Consider the following 18,281-nt stretch of genomic DNA (forward strand, 5'->3'; position numbering starts at 1 on the left):
AGAGAAAGAGAGGGACAGAGGATCCAAAGCAGGCTCTGCACTGACAGGGTGATAGCAGTTCTGTTTTTAAGTTTTTGAGGAACCTCCATACTGTTTTCCGCTGTGGCTGTATCAGTTTACATTCCCACCATTAGTGCATGACCATCCCCTTTTCACCACATTCTTGCCAGCACTTGTTATGTCTTGTCTTTTGTATTTTATCCATTCTGACAGGTATTAGGCAATATCTCACTGTGCTTTTGATTTGCGTTTCCCTGATGATTAGTGTCCACTGATAGACAAATGGATAAGGAACAGGTGGCATATATATACAATGGAATGTTACACAGCCACAGAAAAGGATGAGATCATGCCATTTGTGACCATATGGATGGTCCTAGAGGGTGTCAGGCTAAGTGCAATAAGTCAGACTGAGAAAGACAAATATTATATGATTTCACTCATATGTGGAATCTAAAAACAAGTGAATAAACAAACATAAGGAATATAGTCAGTAATATTATAATAGCATATCACAGTGACAGATAGTAGCTATACCTGTGGTGAGCACATTATAACTTATAGAGAAGTTGAATCACTATGCTGTATACCTGAAATGAATACTGCACTGTATGTCAACTATATTAAAAAAAAAAAAAATATATATATATATATATATATATATATATATATAAACTGCAAAGGAAGCTATAACAAAGACAATAAAACAAACAAATAAAAATCATCAGCGGTAAAATAATCTCATCTATTGCACCCTTTATTGCAAGAAAAGGCAAACTATGGCCCACGGGACAAATTTGGCCCACCACTTGGTTCTGTAAATAAAGTTTTATTGGAACACAGCCATACTCATTTATTTGCATACTGTTTATGACTGCATCTTCACTAGAGAAGCAGAGTTGAGTACTTGCAAAAGAAACTGTATGGTGCTCAAGGTCTAAAATAGTTTCTGTCTGGCTCTTTAGCAAGCAAGCTCTCCCTGCTCTATAAAGTTGAGATGATGTCCCCCAACACTCAGGGAGGGTCAAAATGGTGTGGTTCACAGCAGCTATATTGTTTTGCTCTGTCTCAAAAATGTTCATTGGCTCTCCATGACCAGATTAAAGTCTACATTCCTTAGTCTGGCATCGAGTACATTTTTTACAAGCCAACTCAACCTACCTTTTCAACCTCATCCTTATTTCCCTCTTTCCAATACCTCATACTTCTGCTTTAGGAAAAAGAAACACAACCCTGTGTAAAGGCCAATTGTATACAGGTTTGTAGGACAGCTTGCATTTGAATTATCCTTTCCCACCTCACCTTGATGCCAACACGCCCCTGTCTTTCAAATGTCCACTCAGATGCTAATTTCTCTGAGCTTTCCATGTTCAACTCCCAGCAGGAAGTAAACTTTTCTTCCTTCAAACTTTTCTAACACAGTACTGGTACTTCCTCGTGACATAGCTTATACTAGATTGTAAACTTAGTGAGGGAAGGACTAAGTATAGTTCCCAGGTATAGCAACTGGAGTGCCTTACAAATCATAGCAATTGATGAGATATTAGTTGAAAGAATATGAAAATTAGCAAGAATGCTAACTTTGCTGTCACTATATTCCTGAAACACAGTGGACTCATACTGACTACAGGAGTGTTCAAAGCACCCCTCCACACATTGGATGGTGCCTTGGACCCTATGGGAGGTAATTTAAACTTTAAATACTCTCACTGTGAAAGCTCGCTGAGTTTAAAGGACTTCAACATGCTTTTATGTTGTGGGTCTTTAAAGTTTAAATAACTTCCAGTCAAGGTTCAGAAACTATCTAGTGCAATGCAGAAAGCCATTTAAATCTGACGTGTACTTACTGCCCCACTGCCGTTTCCTTGGCATCATGAGTTGTTTCAATCCAAGTACTTCTTTTAGTGAGCATTTCTATCAACTTTGGTTAAAACACAAAGTAAAACTCACTGCTCTACAAAGCCAAGGCCTTAGCACAGGCAGACATAATAAAACGCCAGTCAATGAGTGGCCTAAACAACAGCAATTTATTTTCTTAGAGTTCTGGAAGCCGGAAGTTCAAAATCAAACTGCTGGCATGGTCACTTTTCTGGGTTGTAGATAGTCATCTTGTCACAGCATCATCACACAGCAGGGAAGAAGAGAGCAAGCTCTCTGCTGTCTCTTCTTAGAAGGGTGCTAATCTCATCATGAGGGCCCCACCCTCATGACCTCATCTAAACTTGATCACCTCCCAAACACCTCGTTTCCAAATTCTACCAAATTGGAGTTAGCCCTTCAGCACATGAAATGTTGGGGCGGGGGGACACAATTCAGTCCACAGGAGCTAGGTATAATTTTATCTGTGTGCGATGGCGTGATTTATATTGATTTATAGAGATACAAGCTCCTGACCAGGGAAGACAGAAGAATAAGAATATTCTCAGAAGATGTCAGAACAAAAATATTCTCTATTCTAACACAAATGTAGTAATGGGAGGATAACTATTCTAAATTAGTAATTGGGAATTCAGCCTTCTCCTGGGAAAAAGATGTATTATTTTTACCTCAACAGTCAACAAGACAGGCACACATAATCAAATCTTCCCAGTGTGAAGGCAAACAGGAAAATTCATATAAATTCCATTTCAGAGACGAAGAAATAGATACTGAGTGAGGTTCAGTGACTTTCTTTAGTCACATAGTTTCTGAGTGGAAGATCCAAGGTCAGAACCAACCTGTGCAGTCATAGGCCCATTTACTCTCAGATCCACTCACCACATTTCTTTTGCCCTCTCTGTATCTGAGGGACCTACATTTCCCCCCATTGCTTGTCCTCTGGCTTCCAGTTAGGTTTGTTCAATTGAAGGCACTGGCAGAATACATAAAGAGGGAAGAAAGATGTCAAGGTGTTTTGCCTTTGCATTCCACTGTTGGTGGTATTTCTACAGCAGCTACATCTCCGTTGTGGCTTTAGTTTCCTTTAGATGGCTCCTCCCTCTTTTGATCCAAACTCTTGCCTGGCTGTCCTGAGAGTGTTAGCCCCTGTTGGAAGGCTCCAGCTTTGGGGCTTTGGTAACCTCCTCTCCCTGCGTTGTTCCTCAAACTCCAGACACGCTAGTGTTTTGGGTTGCTTCCCTATCCCAGTTGCTTCCCAGTTTTCTACCACCTGCTTGGCCAATTTCCTGTATTAGGTTTCCTCTCTCTGAAACACCTAGAATTGTTTCTCTTTTCCTGATAGGACTCTGACAAAATATCCACTTAATATCCCATAAATATTTAGTGAATACCTGTGATGTGCTAACTTCTGGGTTATAGCTGTAAGTCAGGAGTTGAAAAGAAAAGGTTCATGCCCTCAAGGAGTTCACTGGAGATACAGATATGCAAAACCAAAATCATCACAATAGAATTCTGCAAGTACTTTAATGGAAGTGTTAGTAAGGCTGAGAAATGCCTGGGAGAAAATCTACTTAAGCTCATTGGGGAAGCAAGGAATGTGAGAGGTGGAAAAGGCAAAGTAAAGAAAAGACAATCTTAGGTAGAGAGAGATAACAGTAGGTGCAAAGAAAGAGAAACTTGAAGCATCAGAGAGCATTTTGGAGATCAGAGAGTGGTTGATTAAAGCTGAGGAGAGGGCAGTGTCACTGGTAAAGCAGTTTGTGGCCAATCTGTGAACTATTTGTTAGTAGTCTGTGGCAAGAAAAAGTCACCAGAGTATAAATCAACCAAGGCACAAAGCATACTATTCCATCTGATTTCTTTTTAATTGCACAACTTTCTTGACAAAGGAAGCAACGCATTGATTTACATTCTAGCCCAAGCTCCTTATCTCATGGTGCCCTGGTAATAAAGAGCTTGCAGACTATTTTGAGGAGCAGTGGCATATAAAGAAATGGGCAGGGGAAAAGGGAGTGAAGCTGGAGAGGCCGGCAGCTAAAGATCAGAAAGGAAGTTTTGTGCTATGCATTTCAAGGACTATGGGCAGAGAGCAATGATCTAATTAGAGGTGCATTTTAAGATGGCCCTCAGGAGGCTGTGAAGTATATGAGGAAGAAGGGTGAATGTAGAGGCAGAGGGATCAGTTACAAATTTCATGCAGAAAATGATCAGAGACTAAATTAGGATGAAGCCTGTATATGAAGGACAGGCTAAATTAAAGAGAATCTAATGGGCACACTTGGAGGGTTTTATTGAGGGGGCAGGTTTTAGGACCACTGGAAATGGTTGCACAGGTTGTTCACGGCATAACGCCACAAGGCACTGCTCTCAGAATCGATGATGTGAATGGTGCTCTCTAACATTGTGCAGTGTATACTGTGGAACTACATCTGAAACTTCTGTAAGAAGTCCAGGTGCAAATGTCCAATAAACATTTGGATCACATAGATAGGAACATCAAGAGGAGGGAGGTCAAGCTGGAGATATTAATTCAGAAATCATCCGCTATAGATGGCCAATAGACAGAAGACTATAAATGAGACTGCCTTGGGAAAGAACACGTTGCGAGAAGGAAATGAAACCAAAATTTGAATCTTGTGGAGACTATTAAAGAGATAAGACGAGGAGACTGAGAAGCCACAGCAAGAAAGCAGAGAGGAAAAAAGAAACAGGAGGGAACAATGACCCAGAAGCCAAAGGAGTGGAAAATTTCAAGAAGGGACTAATCATCATCACTGTCAAGCACAGCACGAAGGTCAAGAAGACAAGAACTGAAGAGTGACCTTTGGAGTCAGCAATTAAGGAGCTCTCTGGTGACCTTGCTGCGGTCAGTTTCAGTGCTCGGTGTAGGAAAGGGTGAAGGAAAGAAACACAAGTAAGGAAAAAAGAGGTAGTTCAGATCCTCTGATTAAAAACCAACTTCTCCTGGCACGCAGCTATGCTTCTTCTTTCAGATGAATAAATAATAAATAGGACTACCATTTCCTTCCCTCAGGGAACAAATAAAACAGCATGTCATGGCTCTGGGAATATGGCCTCGCCTTTCTCTCTGTTGGCATCCCTGTATGACTTGCATTCTGGAAGAGCACATTTTCATACACCTGCTGTAGTTAGATATCCAGAACTATGTAGACTATTTCATAGGACCAGTTCCACTATAGTGCATTTCAGTTCTTAACATGTACTGGGCATGTACCATATAGAAGACCCCACACCAGGTAAGGAGTGAGGTATGGACCCTGGCCTAGTGAAGCTTTAGGTCGAGTGGATCAAACAGGTATATGAATAGATCATTTCAACATAAAGCAATAGGGGTGTCACAAGATGGATCAGGAGCATCACTTAGCCTAACTGGGAATTAATGGTTCCTATCAGTGAGACTGGTTTGGGAAAAAGAATCAAGAGTCAGGTTGCAGCTGCGATGATGCTCAAGGGCACTGATTTCCAAAAGGTGGGTCCTGAACCAGAAGCATCAGCATAACCTGGGAACATAACCTGTTGGCAATTAAGTTTCTCAGGGCGCCAGGGTGGCTGAGTCAGTTAAGTGTCCAACTCTTGATTTCTGCTCAGGTGATGATCTCATGGTTTGTGAGGTCAAGCCCCGCGTGAGGCTGTGCACTGACAGTGTGGAGCCCACTTGGGACTCTCCCTCTTTCTCTCTCTGCCTTCTCCTACTCATTCTCTCTCTCCTTCTCTCTGTCTGTCTCTCTCTCTCTCTCTCTCAAAATAAATAAATAAACTTAAAAAAAAGAAATTAAGTTTCTCAGGCACCACTCAAGACCTAAAGTCACGGAAACTCTGATAGGAAGAAGCAATCTGTCTTTTCATAAGCCCTCCAGATAATTCTGATTTATGCTAATATATAAGAAGCACTGTTTGGGGGCAATGGTTCTCAGACCTTAAGGCTTACCAGAATGTCCTGGGAGCTTGTAAAAGATTCCTAGGCCCACCTGCAGAGTGTGTGATTCAGCAAGTTTGGGGCAGCCCCCTCCAAATTCGCATTTCTAATATGGTCCCAAGTGATGCTGCAGTTTAATGCACTGCACAAACAATGTCACTGCTCTAGGTATTCTCTGGCCCTTTAGTTTGCCTCTAGAATTCACATTCCTATATTCTCCAAAACATATTTATTAAGTTATTCTTGACTTATATGACAAAATAATTTTAAGAATCTAAAGTAGGTGGTGATCTTTTGGAATATCTGAAGATGGAGTGTAAGGTTTCTATTCTTCACCAAAAATAGTTTCTAAACTGAAATCTGAGTCTATGACCAAGGTCATTTGACTCCAATACATAAAAAGAAGCAAGCCATTGCAACTCTAACATTGGAATAGAAATTAGGAGACTCAGCAGTAGTCCTTATTTTGCAACTGAAAGCAAGTTATTTAACCTTTCCGGATTTCAATTAACCTGTAACTGTAGACAACTCCAGAGTCTCATCTCCTTAGATAAAAGATGCAAAGTTTCATTTTTTTCTGGATCCTGCCTAGGGGCAAAAATGTTATCACTGAGACCAACACCCTGAGTATTTTAGGATCAAATTATCATATAGAAAATTAAAAAAAAAATAGCTTAGACATATTAATTATCTAGTTAGAGTCTTGAAATAAACTAAATTGTTTTAGTTTATCACTTCCAGATTATAATTTGGGAAGCAAAGTTCAAATGAATATCCAACACAAAAATATTTTAGGCAATGATCTTATAAAACTGCAGAAGGGGTCTTATCTAACACTTATCTAACTTCCCTTCAATGCTGTGACATAAATTCATGTCAGGAAATGGACATAAAAAGAAAGAAAGCAAAACAAAACAAAAACAATTAAGCTGCAAAATAAAACTAACTAACTAACTAACTTACTAACTAACTAACTAACTAACTAACTAACTAACTAACTAACGCAGGCCTGTAACTGACCCGGCAATTTATTCTGCCATTTAGTAAGCATGCAAGGAACAGTCAGAGAAAGCAAACTGAAGACTCAAGTCTGCTCAGCCAGGAGAAGATAAAAAGACGAGGTGAATTTCGGTATTTACAAATGTCTCTATACTCCTCTTCAGGTCAAAGATACTCATTTACTAACACTATACTTGGGCAAATTATCTTTATTTAGATAGCATTTACCTAAAAAAAAGATTCAATTTGCAGTTGGTTTCACCCGGTTGATGCAAAAATGTAAATGAAAGCTGTTATGAACGTCTTTTAAAAGACCTACTACATGATTAGAAACTAATCCCCTCAATAAATTCCAATTAACTAGATAATAGATCTAGTTTTAACATAGTCTGAGTTCCATACTCTGATAATTACCTATATGTAAAATAATATCACTGAACCGCAGGGATAATTTACTGTTAAAAATAATTACCCTGTGACCCAACATCATTAACATTTTTGTATATCTTAGTGTGAGGAGGACAATTTATGCAGTAAATACAACAGTAGAAACTGTGTAATTATTAAGGAATCGACTAAACACATCTTAGATATTAAAAACAAAACAAAACAAAAAAAAACAAGTGTGGTACAAAGCCGAGTCTTAAATCCTTTAACAGTTGGGAGTAAATGACAATGTCTTAATGGGCAAAAATAGAATTATTAAAGTTTATTAGAATGTTCATTTGTTTATTAACAACCATTCCATGAAGAACCAGGCAAAATTCTTAAGTGCCAAGGAATATAAAATGTTAATCATCACAATTAGTTGCACTGTATTTATTCACTCTTTCAACAAATATCCGTTGACTATTGCATGCATGGTACTATATATATGGGATCTAAGTAAAATATAAAGGAGGATAATAATAGGACCCCTTTGTTGTAAGTGGTGATGAGAAAAATTGATGTGGGTAACAGTAAGACATCCAAGGTAATGTAATTTATTGGCTGAAGTGGAAAGATGCTGGGGAAGCTAGAAATAAGAGTGGTGGGAGATAATATTGAATATTGTAAGAAGTGAGTTATGTTTTATTTTGGGGGTAACTGGAGTTACCACGATCTCAAGTCTGGAAGGTCAGCATAAAAGCCACATTTTAGATACATTAATTTGATGTGGATTAATCAGAAAGGGGGCAAGCATCACAGCATGGACATATATGGCTTAGGTTATGGAGTTGGCAGTTAGAATGATTGGGAAATAACTGAAATGCTCACTAGCCCAATAGTATAATGCAATAATAATAAATAAGGGACAAGACAGGAGAGCTGAGATTGACAGAAATGGAGAAGTCAGGTGGTAAATTTTGTTTTCAAGAGGAAGATGAGAAGGTAATCTGTTGTTATATTCTTTAAGTTTGAGATGATGTTTATTATGGGATTTTTTTTTTTTACCAATAGCACATGATCACCGTTTCCACTCCCACCCCGACTGCCGCCTTCATCACCATCACCACCTCTCCCACCACTGTCTCCACCACCATCTCTCCCACCTCCATCACCTCCACCACATCTACCCCTAACCCTTCCATGTCCACCATATCCAAATGACAAGAACAACAGCTACTGCATTCGCTGAATTCTTACTACCTTACAGGCACTATATCAAATGTTTCCACTTCATCCTCAGTATTTTATAAAGTGATGAGAGTGAATTTGAGGCACAGGTATTAGGTAATTTGCCTGGAATCATAAGCTTATAGTTAAGACAGGCAGGTTTCAACCATGAGTAATTCTGGTTCCAAAGTCCATGTTTTTCCCAATATTGGTCACTCCTTTGGACATAGAGGCAAGAAATTTTAAGAAGTAAAATATTTGCACAATGTAAAAGTTGGTGTAGTTAAATAAACAGAGGCAACAATGGTTTGCATTTGATTAAAAAATACTGACACACTGACTAGATGCACAAGTAAAGTACATAGTTTTAAAGACATAAACATGAGAGGGCCTGGGTGCCTCCATCGGTTAAGTGTCCGACTTCGACTAAGGTCATGATCTCACAGCTCTGTGAGTTTGAGCCCCACATTAGGCTCTGTGCTGACGGCTCAGAGCTTGGAGCCTATTTCGGATTTCTGGGTGTGTGTGTCTCTCTCCCCCTCCCCCACTCATGTTGCATTGCCCTGTCTCTCAAAAATAAATAAACATTAAAAAATAAAAAAAAAAATAAAATAAAGATATAAACATGAAATTTAGGGGAGAGAGTCAGATATGGAGCTGTAAGTAAGATCTCAGGGTCATTCACTTAGTGCCAGACTTGAATCAACATAAAGAAACAATTCAAATGAAATCAAAAAAGCAAAACCCATGCATTTATGAGATACTACAATAGTAATTAGGCAAAGGTACAAAACAAGCCAGTGGTAGGTGCAGAACTAGTGTGTCAGAGAAAATGAAAAAGGAGGTCATTTTTAAAAGATGAGCATTCAAAAGATTGTCAAGACTACCGTCTTGACAGTTAAGTGCTAGTGGTTCTCACATGGGACAAGAGACAGGCACGAGCTATCATGAAATTTTCAGTCATGTTTGTATGATGCAACTTGAACCATTACACTCTCTTAAGCAGCTGTCATCCTGTAGACATTTATCAGTTATTGATTTTTTTTTAAAGTTTTTTAAATGTTTATTTTTTGAGAGAGAGAGAGTGTGTGTGAGTGGGGGAGGGGCAGAGAGACAGAGGGAGACACAGAATCCGAAGCAGGTTCCAGGCTCTGAGCTGTCAGCACAGAGCCCGACAGAGGGCTTGAACCCAAAAGCTGTGAGATCATGACCTGAGCCAGCCAGACGCCTAACTGACTGAGCCACACAGGCACCCCAATCACTTATTGAATTTAACCGTCCTAAATGTTCACGTGTTTCTGCTCTTTGTTCAGTACAAATTTATTGATCTAGAATCTTATATAAAGCATCCATCTTATTGTACTGTCCATATCTGGACATATTTGACAGTGAAAGTTGGTCTTACATATAATTATGATATCACAAAACATATAACCTGGGATGGATTTAGGGAAACCAAGACGTAAGATCACGTTAATCATTTATCTACTGAAGAAACATATTCCTACCCAGTCTAGCTTCTGTAGTACGCTACCTCAGTTGAGATCCTGGCTCAGATATTCTATAGCAGTGTATAATAGTAATATTAGCCATACTTATCTTGTAGGGTAACCGCGAAGAATAAACATGCTATGCAGATAAAGCATTTAATCTAGCACTGAGCACACAATGAAATCATCGGTAAGTGTTAGCTTTTATTTAAGTAATATATTCTTTATGGTCCCAATTGGTCATCTCATTTCAGGCACTTATAAAAACTGCTGAGAGGATAAGATGCAAACAGAATTTAGGAGACAAAATATTTCACCACTAGCCAAACTTTCCTGAAAACAAAAAGCAATCAGAACTTATTTTCTTTAACCAAATAACATTCACCAAACAGAAGCCAAGAATATACTTGGCAGGAGCCAAGAGAGAGACGGACATGAATCAACTTGTTCTGCTGATTTCTGTATTAGTAGAATGTTGAACACATTAGGAGGGTAAGACAACTAGGTTTCCACACTGCTCTGCTTAGAAAATTGGTGAAGAGCTGTTGAGTTGTCGCAAAGGATCCGTAAATCCATGTCTCCACTAAGCACTGTCTGGAGACACATGTTTCACATGACGTGAAATTAATATCCATGGTATTAGGTTCATAAAATGCAGATTCATTAAAAGCTTTACAGATTTGTTTCTGCCATTATGTTTTTTTTTTTCCATCAATGTTAAATTTTCAGCTACTATTAGGAGTAGATCCTTGAAAGCTGTTGCCCCAAATAGAATGCTAATGCTTAAAGATTCAAAGAACCATTTAACTGGAATGAGGGTCAGCAAACTTCTTCTGTGAGAGGCCAGATAGTAAATATTTTAGGCTTTGTGGGCCATATAGTCTCTGTGGTAATCACCCAACCCTGCCCTTGTAATGTTAAAGCAACCACAGATGATGTATATATAAATGACTGTGGCTGTGTTTCAATAAAACCTTATTTATGGACACTGTCACCTGAATTTCATAGTATTTTCACATGTCACAAAATATCCTTCTTTTGATCATTTTCAACCATTTCAAAATATAAAAAGAATTCTTAGCTCATGAGCCATACAAAAACTGGAAGTAAGGTGGACCTAGTCAACTGGCTTTAGTTTGCTGACCATGGGATGAGAGGATTCACCCAGCCACGCAGATACAACCAGGGAGAAAAGCCTAGCAGTTCACTGCGGGAATTATGACAGCAGGTTACAAACCACGGATTAAAAGAGAAGTATTGAAAGTCCCAAATAATGTACTTGAGTAACTTCTCTAGGTGTTTTTTTTTTTCCTTTGTCTAGAACATCTGACATGCTATTTTTAGGTATGTGTTCTTCTTCTCATACTTCTATACCCTTGTATACATAAATTCTAATGTCAAGTGTTCCACGCATTCCTAAACATATGCTGCTAAGAAACAGAAGGCAGATTTTAATGTTCTTTCTTAATCTTAGAATGATAATAATTGGAAAGAAAAAGAAACTGTACCCTTTTATGACTTTCATGGTAGTTCTACATTTAGGAAATTTTATTCTCATCATTTTAATATACCCAAGGATGTACATAATACCTAACTTATCTACAATGTCTAGTTGCAAATATCCACCAAAAGACAAGTTAAAAATTCTAACACCTTCAAGATAAGACTTTATAAATATCAAAGAACAGGAAATCTATTCTGTAATTACTCCTGATTTAGGATGTGCAGATTGAGACATTATGTTCTCATAAACTAGCAGAATGGATCTTGTCTATTATAGGTGTACTTCTTCTTCATGAAAATGTACTTTCCATTACTGGAAGAAAAGACACGTAATGCAAAAGTAGGCACTGAACAAACAGACTCTTCATAAGGGGGGAAAAAACTCAGGATAAAATGAGTCTGTGGCAGTTCATCACCCGTGGTTTCTTCTTTTAATCCAGGAAAACAATATTTCCATTAAGCATTAAGCTTTTGTTAGGATGCCGATTCCTGGGGCAAATTTTAAAATTCACTTCACAATTTTTCTAACTTAACTGACATTACAGGCACCTGAGGCTTCTAGAAATATTGTTTAAATAAACGCACTACCATCCAACAGCTATAAATGAGTTTTCCTGCTTAACAATTACTTTTTGCTTCAGGATAAAGCCATGAGTAAGAGCCTCTCACCTTTTCCTAATTTCGGAATCCACAATAATCTGCCTCTTCTTTTGGGGAGGTGGTGGTGGCAGTTCCTCTTGGGCATGCTTTACCAGAATTTGCTCCCTCGTGGTCACCATAGTTACCGTTTCCATTACAGTTGTCTGTGTTAGTGATGGCTGAGTGGTGGGGACAGCCTGTGAAATCTAGGAGAAGTATTGAAACAGAGGTCACACATTGCTTGAAAGACTTCAGTAAAGACTGCACGGAGCAGCAAAGGGAAATAATGAGAAACTGTCCCTGCCTGTTGGTAAATTGACCTTCAGATCAAAATAGCACCATATTGAACCCAAATCAAATTGTTTTATCTGACTTAACTTATGTTGAGTTAAATCACAAAGGGAAGTAATCTCAAAACCAGAAGTAAACTTAGCGTCTCTTCAATTGATTGGTCAAGCTATGGGAAATAAAGGGGGGGGCGGGCAAAGGAGAAAAATGTAGGGTTTCACTCTGACAGTTAATTAAACGTACTGTTTAAAGAGCTTACCACATTAATATAAATTTTATAAGGTAGACCAGCACCAACTTCATTGCCTTAGCATACCGCAGATGCTTATTAGTATGGTGAATGCATATTTAGTTATCATATATACTAATTAGTTATCATCCATACCTTTTTAGACAAAATTATTTGAACTTGACAATAAATGACTTTTTAATCAAATAAGTGAAATACCCTTTAAGACTACAAAAAAAAAAAAGGTTAACATAAAGTACCTACTAGTCCAAAAGCATATTTAAGCTAAAAAGCATACTACCCTTGTTTAATTAGTAACTTAAAATATTTGAGTTTCCACCGTTAGCATTAAAGATACTTCTTGGTTTAGAAGCACACTAACTTTGTGTTTAGACTTTTAAAAAACCATCTATTAAGTGGAGATCACCACTGTTTGGAATAATATGGTTTGTGATCCAACTGATGAGAAGCCATCACCTCAGTAAATGGGCAATACCAGATGAGCTGTGCAATGGGGGAGACACTCTCCCTTCCTTCCCTAACCACCAACTCCCTCTCACACAGTCCTCCTGTGATTAGAACTGAATAGTTACCTGTTGAGATGTTAATCATTATTACTCTTCTAGTAATCTAAATCATTTGGAAGATCAATGTACAGGGAGACCAAAAGAGGCCTTCATTAGACCCATTTATAGGTACTTGACGTGCACAGAGCTAGGAATCTGACTGAGCTCAAATCAGTTTGACTAATTTTCCTGACCATGCCAAGAGGTATGGAAAGGGTCTGGGATAACCTCCCTACCTCACACATGACTGATTCCTTCAATGGGAGGAAATCAGGGAAGCCTCAGGATCTTCTTATTGCAGGTTCCAAAGAGGCAATTGTCAGTGATGTAATGAAATTTTTTGTCACAATGTCTTGTGTAAAAATTGGTTTTGACAAATACATTTTAGAAATGCTGTCCTTCCATATGTCAAGGACTTAGAGACTTCCATTTCGGTAGGCTAGTTTTTTTTTGTTTTGTTTTTTTGTTTTTTTTGTTTGTTTGTTTGTTTGTTTTAAAGGACATTAAGAAATACTGAGTTTACGCATGTGTCAAGCACTGGTTTTATCTTCTTTAAGATCTCCATGGATTCATGATTTAGAATCCATCATTGAGCCTCAAACAATACTTATACAGTCCGTTGACAAGTTACACCAAAATGGAGGCAGAAAACACAGCTGTCAAGAAATGCTTAAAATATAACCTCAAACCTACCTGCACTCAACACAAAATGATCATTACATAATCAAATTAAGTTTACCTTTAATAAATACAAAATGTAGTTTTTGAGGAGGATTCCAAGAGTATTTCATTATTTCAGAATAGTATTTTTTAACCACGAGCAAATTTTTTTGTATACAATGATGGCTTGAAGGCAATACTGTTCGGGGGAAATTTTAATTTTATGTTAGGTACCAGAATGCAGAAATTCTGAAAATCCAAACCTACTGTTTACAGTTGTATCTAATGTTGTGAAACATTTGTGCTACTGAATATCTGGCTATGGAGTTAATTTCTATAAAGTTATAATATCTTCTCATTGATACTTATTAAACTGGATAGATGTACCCATGGAGGGGAGGTTAAAGAGAAATGGCAACAACACATACTATGAAAAGGCATTTAGGAATATGGCAAACCTTCTAAGAAAGAAAAAATAATCTATTTAATGAATTAATAGTGAGACACAAACCTGCAATTGTTCTACACTATAATCATTACTATAATTGGAAATATTCCTCCATTTCCTTCAGGATGAAAACAACAACAACAACAACAATGGTGCACTGACCCTGTAGCCATAGGATATTATTTGTTATATATGACAAATTAATAATAACTTTCAAAACCTAGCCATATAATCAAATAAAAACCACAAGGTCAACTACTACGTTTCCCCCATGACTTTTAGTTTATTGACTGTAAACACTTAATTATGTGTTAGAATCATTAGAAACACAGAGAGGAAGGGATTATGGAGGTCATTTAGTATAACCTTACACTTACTATAGGATTTACTATTCCCAGAAGGAGACAACTCCTTCCTGAATATGGTAGCAAATTTTCCCATTAGCAAAGTTTTACACCTAATGGAAGCCTGTCTTATTATGACTTGGTTCATTTAAAGCTTGTTTTGAACCCTGAACCGACATAGAGGAAGCTGAGTATTGTTCCTATCTGACAGTCTTAAAGATGTGAAGACTGATAATCATGACTCTGATAAATCTTATTTCCAAGTTTTAAAATACCAGGTATGGGCTAGAGTTAGATTTAATCTGATTGGTGCTCCTAAACTTAGGTTTCTTAGCTTTGGACCTCCTATGTAATTAAGGCAAACTAAAATTATATGAGTTGCTCAGCAGCTGAATCACGTTTTAATTAAATTCCAACATATAGTCTAAATGTATCACTACGGAACATTCAGAAATGCATAAAATGGAATCTCGATTTTTAGTGATCTTACAGCATAGTAGTGAAGGTGACAAACACACAAACAGTTGTGAGACAAGTGTGTGCCACATGAAAAATACAAGTATGCAAACTAATTACGTGCACTAAACATCCAGTAATCAAGGTAGTTTCTTCTTAAGTGTTCATAAGCAAATTTCCCTCAGCCAATAGCCTCATATTTAAATGTATTTGATGCTATAGGCTGCATGTAACACTTGTCCCTGTTCATAGGATCAGCATAATGGTAAAACAGAAAAAAACTTAATGTCTGGAGGCACTGGCTTCAAGAAATTACAGGACAGGCATGTGATAGAGTTATTGTACATGTGCCAAACATTTTCAATGTCATTGGAAAATGTTTACATTATAGTACCGAGTGAAGAATGCAAACTATAACTATCAGTGATTATGTTTTGGCAGGGAAAGCACAGGTAATTTCAATAGTAGACTATATATTTCTATATTCTTTTTTCCAACTTTCTACAATAAAACATTTTCTGCTAAATGTTACTTCTGCAGGCAGAGAAAAATTTCAGAACTTTTCTGTTCAAATTGTTGTTTTAAGTCTATCATTCCCATGTATCTTTAGAACTATGGAATTATGTCATCCAAATACATTAAAACAACTAAACATCAGGACAAATAAAAATCTAGTAAGAATGACTTAAGGTCTCCGTTAAAATGCTGAGTAGAGCAGGGTCAAAATTAGAATATAACATAGTTTGCATTATATTCAACAGACATTGAGTGTACCTAACTAAATTCTTATTCAGTCACCTTTCCTCATTTTTTTGCTCAATTAACATACAGTGTTACATTAGTTTCAGGTGTACAATATAATGAATCAACAATTCTGTACATTCCTCAGTATTCATCAATGTAAGTATACTCTTAATCCTCTTTACTTATTTCACCCATCCCACACACACTTCCATTTTGATTATTAGTATATTGAAAATGACTTCCAAATGTCGTCATGCAAATAAAATGTATTCGTTTTTAAATAATAGTATTTCCCTGATCTGTCAGTTAATCAGCTAGTAAAAATGGCAAAGAGTTCATTTAGACTTCTTACAGCGATTAAAAGTGGGGGTCTTTGAGCCAGGTCTCACAATTCTCAAACACCAGGTCCACAGTTGACATATGGTAGCATTTAGTGTAGGTTCATTTGTGTCTCAGACTCTTGCCTTCTTTTCTTCATATAAATAATAGGAATGGTAACAGATGTCTCACAAGGCTGCTGCAAACAGCGCCACCCTCATGCCAGGCAACTTCTGGCGTCACCCAGGTCCCTTCACTCAAAGAACCCCAGGCTTCGTTTCATGCTCTGCTGCCACACTGTTGACATTCTCAATAATATCTGAATAAGAAGCCCTGCATTTTCATTTTCCACTGGGCCCCAAAAATTATGTAGCCAAGTCTTAGTTTCAAGAATTAAGTTATGTAATGTCTGAACACAGAAAGTTTTCTCGATACCTATTAGTAATAACCGCTATCTTTTCTAAATGTTCATAGAAAATTAAAAAAAAAATTCTCTACTGAAACTTCTCATTCATAAGGTGACATGTGTTAGTTTCCAAAAGTTACATTTTCCTCCTGTGAGAAAAACTGGAAGAGCATTTGCCCAGCCTCTTGATAGTCTTAGGGTATACATCTTGCAGTAAGGTTGTACAGTTTTGGTAGTTCTGGAGGAATCAAACTACTCTCAAACAATAAAATTCTTGCCAACTTCTCTTCCATTTGTCTAAAATGCACATTTGGATGGGAAATGTATGTATATTCAAGCATACTTAAAGAATATAAAAGGGGATACAATGAAAGGAAACATTTCGACCACTTTTTTCTGGTTTCTTAGGGGCAACTAGTGGTACTTACCACCTGCTCTCACATTTTAAATTAACTCTGTTGGTGCTGGGGTTTTTTTGGCTGTATTCTTAATTGCATCTTTGATTCTTCCATGTAATTATTTAAATATTCTTGCCTTTATAAGTTCTTCGGGGTTGCAGAGTTCTACTTCTTGCATTAGGAAATATTCTACTATTTGAACAGTTAAAGAAACTTACTAAAAAAAGTCAAGTTGCGAAGAATCAGTTATCTACTTTATCATGTCATCTTCATTATTATTAAAATACTAATGCGTATAATACCTACCAATTACAAAGGTCTTTGCATGTCCCACGCACTATGCTAAGTGCTTTGCATTCATTATCATATTGAAAATACTTACAAAAGTACGTGCAATGAAGGCTTATTAAATGGTGGCTGTCATTACTTCATGGCTCTAAGACTAAATAATAATATTATTGCCATTTTACAGATAAGAGGTAAAAGTTCGAGGCAGACACAGCTTGTAAGTGGCAGAACAGAAATGTAAATCCAAGTGTCAATGTTCACTTGCTGCTATACCTGCTCACATTTCTGAATGGTGATTTTCCTTTAAGTGTGTGTTTATATATACACACGTGCATATATAAAGTCAGAAGAAGATTGAAAATGCACACAATGGCATATGACAATCTTTTAATGCCTTTCAGCTCCTGATAAACTCGAATTAAATTTGGGGAAAATCAAACAACTTCAATACCTGAAATTTTAAAAATTATAATCAGGTTGACAACTGTGGAACAGAGTTTTTTGCTGTGTAATTTTACATACATTACTTTACAGTGATCAATTGACTTTAGCACATAATTACGAGCCAGGCTTAAAACCACCTCCACAGGCATAGTAGCACAAGGCTCAAATATCTGATGGTGTGAGGATTTACAATTCTAAGCAACAGAAAGAATTTTACATGCTGAACTTTGTGAGAAACCTGGGGTAAAAAATATCAGGTGCTCATAAAGGAGGCTGAGTGACTAATCAAAAGGCTATAGAATCCTCTCTCCCATGAACAAGTACAGAGGAATTACCATGGCTAAGGGGAGTATAAAAGGAGTACCAAAGTTCTTGAGAGTGGTATGATAACTAAATTTTATTTATTTATTTATTTATTTATTTATTTATTTATTTATTTACTTACTTATTTTTAACTTTTATTTATTTTTGAGAGACAGACTGACAGACAGAACGTGAGCAGGGGAAAGGCAGAGAGAGAGGGGGAGACACAGAATCTGAAGCAGGCTCCAGGCTCTAAGCTGTCAGCACAGAGCCCTACGCGGGGCTTGAACCCATGAAATGTGAGATCACGACCTGAGATGACGTTGGACACCCAAGCGACTGAGCCA

General features: G+C 37.4%; 1 protein-coding gene across 16 annotated transcripts in view; it reads right to left on the reverse strand.

Moving 5' to 3' along the window:
- DMD (dystrophin) overlaps positions 1-18,281 on the reverse strand; it is a 2,092,562-nt gene that overhangs the window by 1,351,488 nt on the left and 722,793 nt on the right. For all 16 annotated transcript variants that reach the window (XM_053201917.1, XM_053201921.1, XM_053201923.1 and 13 more), the window contains one exon: positions 12,073-12,248. In XM_053201917.1, the coding sequence (XP_053057892.1) occupies positions 12,073-12,248 (176 nt within the window). The remainder of the gene's footprint in view (positions 1-12,072; positions 12,249-18,281) is intronic.

This window comes from Acinonyx jubatus, chromosome X (assembly GCF_027475565.1).
Source record: "Acinonyx jubatus isolate Ajub_Pintada_27869175 chromosome X, VMU_Ajub_asm_v1.0, whole genome shotgun sequence".
NCBI lineage: Eukaryota > Metazoa > Chordata > Mammalia > Carnivora > Felidae > Acinonyx > Acinonyx jubatus.